Here is a 7,347-nt window from a genome sequence, read left to right as displayed (position 1 = left end):
AGTTCCTACACGATCTTAGAGGTATAGGGAACAACATAATTGAAATTGGAACTGATCTAACGGTCCTAACCTATCGAACCCGAATATCACACAATAGGTGCAGTATCCATTTGATAATCAAACGGTAACCAACTTCAAATCTGAGTATAATGTTGTGCTCAGGACGACGTTGGGAACATTTTAAGACAACATGGGCTAGCACCCGTCGCGGCAGTGGTGGCTGTCTTGAGAAAATTTCGGCAACATAACATTCTCAAAACTCCCTACAATACCTATACCAACACGTTTAGACTAACAAGGGGAACAAGTTTTGGTCTCGGACCTCGGCTAAAAAGGGGCCAGAGATGGGTAAAAAATGGCCAACACCGTCAACCTTATATGGGTATGTTGATTGGCTTCTAAAACTCCAAAATAGATCCAAACCACCTACATAAACAACTAGAGCATGAAAAGAGGATGGAGAACCATACCTAGATCGATGACAACGGTTGCCGAAGTTGCTGGAAAATCTCGAACCCTCTCAGCCTTTTTGAGCTGACCCCGTCGCATCGAGGGGCTAGGAGGGCTACGCTCTAGCCTAGACACGCTCGTTGGTTGGTGGCCGTCATTTTTTGACTGGTCTCATCTTCGGAGGTGGCCGGACGGCAATGTTGTGCCACCGAGAAGTCGAAGAGGCGCTGTGCGCCGTCCCCTAAGAGAGAGAGAGAGAGAGAGAGAGAGAGAGAGAGAGAGAGAGAGAGAGAGAGAGAGAGAGAGAGAGAGTGAGTGAGTGAGTGAGTGAGTGAGTGAGTGAGTGAGTGATGTGCGCATGTCCTACTATAAAAAATCGATTTTGAAATATTTATGGTTGTGCCACTGCACTTTTGTCTACCAAAATATCTTCGTTTCAACTCTGATTTTGGCCCACCACATGTCTACGAACTCGTGAGCTCGAGCACTACACAAAGGAACCAATAAAATTTCCAAAACTAGCTCTGAGCAAGAAGTCAACTCTAAACCAACAAAGAATTCTGAGGTTAAAGTCGTCTTTTCGCTTTAGAATTTTGAAAATTAAATTAAATATCAGGACAAGATGTTACTAAGGCGCCATAGAGGAAAGCCAAGAGATCATTGATGTGCAAATTAAAGTCATTTTTCACTTAGCTAGATCCATTCACTCCAAAAGATTCAAAACTGAAAATATGGCTTTGGGTTTTAATACCTCATATCTATTGTAATTACAAAACAAAAGTTCACAATTTTATTATTTTAGTATGAAGAAATATAAACAAATTGGTTTTGTTTTGTTTTGTGATTAAATTAGTTTTCTCCTGTTACGCCCTTCTGTCCGTTACCTTTTTCTTCCCATTATTTCTTCATTTGATAACTGTACCGTTGTTCTTTTACAACTGAATTTTGTATGAAATAAAAAGACTACTAGTTTTCTTTCCCTTTTTAACTTATTCTTTTATTTATACAATTTTACCCTTGATATATAGGTATTTTCTTTTGTTAGGAGAGCTTAACATTTTACAACAATATTTGTTTGAAGAAATCAAAAGACCCTAACTTTTACAAAACAGTGGACCGCGGGAAGACAAAAAAAAAAGGTCAATAAGCGGTCCGTCTGAATCGGGCCGCAACCAGCCCCACGGTCAGAAGAATCTGGACCTTCAGCTGAGGCCTTCAATGGAATCGTCCACGGCAGCAAACTGGAAGCACTCGTTTCTCTATCTGGGTTTTCTCTACTCACTTCTCTGCTTCCTCCACAACCAAATCTCTCACAATTTACTCATAGGCCATCGGCCTGTGAGAGTTAAGAAGACCAGCCCAGATCTTCCCCTTCGCTTCCGCTCTGATGGCACCTTCAAAATCCTGCAGGTACTTCACCTGATGCTTTGATTATGTATGTGATGCTTGAAATTATTGTAATTAAGATGTTAAGCAGTTTTTGTTAATGGGTTTTTGTCTGTGATTAAGGTGGCTGATATGCATTATGGAAATGGAGCCTTGACTCGCTGCAGAGACGTTTTGGACTCTGAGTTTGAGCACTGCTCTGATCTCAATACGTCTCGCTTCTTGAAGAGGATGATCGAAGCTGAAAAGCCTGATTTCATTGCTTTTACAGGTGCAGTTTTTTATTTATTTTTAATTTCCCGTTTTCCCTGGAAATTTACAGATTGGTTTGGTTTTCTTGTTTTTAGTTTTCAAGTGTTGTTATTTGTTAAGATATTTTCTAGTTTGTTTTTACTCTTTTATTTACTTATGGTGGTGGATGTTAATCTTTTGAGGGGCTAGCTATATTTGCACATTAGGTAATCTAAAAATAAATTATCATGCTTTGAGCTGTTTAAAAATGAAAAGATTTAAAATTTTACCTGTAAGAATGCTTGTACTCAGTCAGGCTTATTGAAATTAAGAAGTTTGTGTATATTAGAACTCAAGTTTTAAAATCATATATAAGTCAGTGGTACTGGAACGCATTCCACATTGTTCTCATCCTATGTGCCATATCCTTTTCATGGAGTTTTCATATTGAGAAGTTAAACGTGTGAAATTTCCTGGAAATAATAGAAATTAGTTTGAAAAATGAGAAACTAAACCACCTTGACTGGTTACCAAACGTCATTAAACATCTAGACCCAAGATAATATTCATATCAAGGTGCTGAAGCTTGATGCTTTAAGCTAAAACTTCTTCAAGTTCTGTATCCTATCTTATTAGGTGCATGCAGCTGTAGCCTCTAATCTTCAGCTATTAGACTCTTTCCTTCTAATTAACCGGGGCCGAAGTTCTTCATACGGCATTTAAGAGGTGGGGAAAAGTTAAAAATGGGCTCAGTTGATTAGTTTGTGCATCCTCTGTATCTGGATGGTTCCAACTTCCAGTAAATTCTAAGTTATGTGAGTGTTTCTGAGTGAATGTAGGCATCAATTATCTGAATATAGGTTACTTTACATGTAGTGTCATGGCCCAACTATATCTGACATAGTAAAGTAAAACTAACTAAGTTAGTACTGATCCCTCTCTCTCTCTCTCTCCCAAGTATTGATTTTGATTCTGTTTGTAAACAGGAGATAATATATTTGGGTCAAGCTCTGTTGATGCTGCTGAATCCTTGCTTAGAGCATTTGGTCCTGCCATTGAATCAGGACTTCCATGGGCAGCAATTTTAGGCAACCACGACCAAGAATCTACGATGAATCGTGAAGAACTGATGTCTTTTATCTCCCTTATGGATTATTCAGTTTCACAAATTAATCCATCAGCTGAAGATCTCTCTAATCTTGCCAGAGGAAGCAGGAAAAAAATTGATGGCTTTGGAAATTATGATCTGAGAGTATATGGTGCCCCAGGTTCCCATTTGGCAAACAGCAGCATCCTCAATCTTTTCTTTCTTGACAGTGGAGACAGGGAGACTGTTCAAGGAGTTCGAACTTATGGTTGGATTAAGGAATCTCAACTCGATTGGCTTCATGGCATTTCTCAGGGATATCAGGTATGCGTTCGAAAAATTCAATCAACAAGGATACTATGGCTGCATATTGTTGCATTTTATCTGATTGATTTCAGATTGTTCTGATTATTATGAAACAAATTGAGAAACTTTTTACACTTGCTTTTTGAAGTGGCCTTTCCATTAAAATTCACGTATACTTTTCCCTAATTTAGTGGAAATGAGTTTTATATGTTATAAAATCATTTTAACCCCACACTTGTAAAATTACAATTCCATAGCTGCATCAAGTCGTTCACGCTATATGTGCACCATTGCTCAGCATGTTCTTCCAATTCCCGCAAGGGAGGTTTCATTAGATTTAGATTTCATTAAGATGTTGCAGGTAACACACTAACAGTGCCATAATTGAGATCAAGATCACTCAGAAAATGCTTTTCCACAGGATAAACCACCGGCGCTTGCATTCTTCCATATCCCAATTCCAGAGGTCCGGCAGCTGTGGTACAAAAAGATTATTGGTCAGTTTCAGGAGGCTGTGGCATGTTCATCGGTGAACTCTGGAGTTTTACAGACCCTTGTATCCATGCGAGATGTGAAAGCTGTGTTCATGGGACATGATCATAACAATGACTTTTGTGGGTATCTGGAGAATATTTGGTTTTGTTACGGTGGGGGATTTGGATACCATGGTTATGGAAAGGCAGGGTGGCGAAGGAGAGCAAGGGTCATATTGGCAGAACTCGGGAAGGGGGAGAAAGGGTGGATGGGAGTTGAGAGGATTAAGACATGGAAGCGTCTCGACGATGATAAACTGAGCAAGATTGATGAGCAATTGTTGTGGGAATATTAGCCATCAGTATAATTTGGGTGTAGGTATAGAAATTTTGGAATAGGCACGTCACTATGTTGTATATCCTCTTTCAGTTTATTTGCTGTAAAAGTAATTGTATTTGTGTTGTATGATTATTTTTTATCCTGTAATCCCATATTTGAAAGAAAAGAAAGAAATTTTTTCTCTGGTGCTCTCTCTCTCTCTCTCTCTCTCTATATATATATATATATATATATATATGACGCAGCACAAGCAACAAAGGTTTCAAGCGAAACCGTGAGTAACAATAAAACTGGATTCCACCAGAAAATTAAGAGAAGCTCTCTTGGAATAATATGATTAAAAGTTGAGTTCCAGATACATTAGACAAACCTGTCTAAATACACATTTCTCAACAACCCTCAACCCTTCAACTACTAGGGGAGTTATTACATAAAACTGAAAAAACAGGATTAATTTGGAGTCTTAATAACGTAACTCCTAAACTGTCAAAAACAGAATTTATTGGAAAATTAACTACCAAACTTTAACTGCAGTTTTGGAAGGCCAAACGACCTCAGAATGCCAAAATCCACCTTATGTCACGGCAAAGCTGTGAGTTACACTCGTGGCTTCGTTCCCTTTCCGAAAAAGGTATTTTGCGTCCTAATCGGAGCTTGGACGACAAAACTGCATATTCCCGCTACGTCCTTTTTCTAGCTCAACCGCGATAAAATCTGCCATCTGTTCTACATCAATATATATATAGATTGTTGATCGTTTAGTCATTCAAATGTATCAACTAAATAATGTACGGTTTATCATGAGGGACATCATTGTAGGCAAGGACGGATACACAGAGGAGAAAGGGTGATCAAGTGACCCCTGCAACTCTGGAATCTGCCATTAGAGGGGAGAAAATTGACCCCTGCAAACTGTTCGACGACAGTTCCCCAAGGGCAGCGCTCCTCCCCAGCTCGCGCTTTATCGACCTCGCAATCTGATGGTTGTTGGGCAGCTAAGAAGAGACGCGTCAGAGATAAAGTCCACAAAATGTAATGTCAAATTTCACCTTCACTGCCTTGGTTCTTTTGCTTTCAGTTTCGTCAATTCTTCATTATTTTTCAATGTAGTTTGATGGCTATCTGTGATTTGCTCACTAATCTGAGATTTCAGTTTAGCTTAATGAGGACCCATTAGTTGGTCTGTAGGGAAAAATTAAAAAGAAAAGGGCTTCTTTTTATTTTAACTTTGAAAAAGTATGGATATTTGACAAAAGTGAAGATAACTGCTTGGTGGGACTGATATTTGATGCCTCATTTGTATTTGGTTGATTAAATATTGATGGAAATATAAATTTAAGATCTTGAAGTATTGGGCTTGGGGGAAATTAAGGCATTCCCTCCCAGCTATTTGGTTTGCCTTGGCTGAAATAGATTTCTTAAGAAAACGAAACAACAGAGAGGCTCAATTAGTTGTTTTATATGAATTTTCAGTTAGCTTTTCTCCATCAATGGTTGAGTGATAGCTTATAGCATCTCCAGCAGACTTTTTATCCTCTCATCCCTAGCTACTTTGGCTAAAAAGAAGGAAAATCCTCCTCCCAGTAGACTCCCTACTTGTTTATATTGTGAAAGATGTATTCGCTTGTATTGATAATGAAACTATAATGTGACGTTTTCAGAATATAAAAAATCATCGTGGACAATTGTAATATGATTTTTTCTATTAATTATAAATTATAAATTATCGTTTTATTTTTATGGATTTATTTTGTATAGAAATTTTTTACCGTGTTAAATGTTGACAATTGCAAGGAAAATTCTTAGATCCGTCCCTAATTGCAGGGCCCACTTCGTATTGTATTTCACTAATCCAAACCGTCTATTTTATAGATATTCATACAAAGATCATTTTTGCAAAAAATACTTGAATTAATATCATATGACCACTCACCTGAATCCGATATTATAAAGATCATCTTTCAAATGACCTCCTATCCTTAAAAAAATAATAATAATAAGGATATGAACTCTTTATTTTTTACCAATTTCCTCCTTGCTGTCTAAATCCTTAATATTTCATTCAATCTTCAATTAAATATGAGGGCCAATTGGTCATTTTGTAAGTTTTAAATAAATAAATACTTAGAAATAAAATTTTAAACTTTAAAATTTTGATTTTTTCCCCCTCCTGATGAATTGTTTTGGGGGGGGGGGGGGGGGGGTTGTGTTGTGGGTGGGGTTGTGGGAAGGAGTATGGTGGGTTCTGGGTTAGAGGGATGGGTCTAGGTGGCTTGCGATGGGAAACGGGTCAAGGGAGGAGGGAAATGGGTATGGGCAAGAACGGATCCAATATTTTAAAATGAGGTGGGCTAGATTTACCTTATTGAACTGTTAGATTCTAGGCTTATGGAATTGATCATGTGTGTGTGTATAAAATTTAAAAACATCAGTCCCGTTCTCTTGGACCTCACCCACCCTTAGATTTAATCCAAGAGTTAAGAAAAATTTGCTTTAAAATATCTTTTTTCTTTTACCTTTTAAATTTCACTTAACAAAAAAAGAAAAAACTAAAAACTAAAAACCCAAAATCTGTTTTTCTTCCTCCCGCTGCCCCCACGTTCTGCTTCCTCCCATTGTTGCAGCAACAACAACTACAAAATTGGATGACTATGTTCCTCAATGAAAGTCTGAACTACAAAATTGAACCCATCATAAACTACTGTTAACTTTGCTTTGCAATTTTCACGAACATTACCTCGTTCTCTTTCTATTTGTGTAGACTCACTGTCTTTTTTTTTTTCCTCCATGTCTCATCTGTTTCACCTTCCTTAAAACAAACGTATCGTTTCCAAACAACCTCACCTGTTTTTTTCTTTTTCTTCTCCTTACTAATCCTGACACTAAACCCAGCATCCTTTGCGTAATCATTGTAGAACTCGTATGTTTCATCCAATGACTGGAATGCCAGCCCTGCTTTCGGTTTTTTTTCATCTTTAACTTGAGGGATATAAAATTCATCTAATGCATTTGCCATCACTCCTGCACTTAAATGTATCATAACAAAATTAATACAAACATATGTAATAATCAAA

General features: G+C 37.7%; 1 protein-coding gene across 1 annotated transcript; it reads left to right on the top strand.

Annotated features, from left to right (window-relative positions):
* LOC18792236 (probable inactive purple acid phosphatase 28) lies at positions 1,527 to 4,456 on the top strand. The gene is made up of 4 exons (XM_020555965.1): positions 1,527 to 1,860; positions 1,960 to 2,107; positions 3,054 to 3,478; positions 3,882 to 4,456. The coding sequence occupies exons 1-4, from the start codon at positions 1,669 to 1,671 to the stop codon at positions 4,287 to 4,289; spliced, it is 1,173 nt and encodes a 390-aa protein (XP_020411554.1). The 5' UTR covers positions 1,527 to 1,668; the 3' UTR covers positions 4,290 to 4,456.

The sequence above is a fragment of the Prunus persica genome, chromosome G1, assembly GCF_000346465.2.
Source record: "Prunus persica cultivar Lovell chromosome G1, Prunus_persica_NCBIv2, whole genome shotgun sequence".
Taxonomy (NCBI): Eukaryota; Viridiplantae; Streptophyta; class Magnoliopsida; order Rosales; family Rosaceae; genus Prunus; species Prunus persica.
This window is presented reverse-complemented; position numbering and strand designations above follow the sequence as displayed.

Bases quoted from the DNA above. Each gene is read 5' to 3' on its own strand.
- LOC18792236 (XM_020555965.1), top strand. From the start codon at position 1,669: ATGGAATCGTCCACGGCAGCAAACTGGAAGCACTCGTTTCTCTATCTG. The intron at 1,861-1,959 runs GTACTTCACCTG...TCTGTGATTAAG, and splicing joins GCACCTTCAAAATCCTGCAG to GTGGCTGATATGCATTATGG. The intron at 3,479-3,881 runs GTATGCGTTCGA...GCTTTTCCACAG, and splicing joins GCATTTCTCAGGGATATCAG to GATAAACCACCGGCGCTTGC.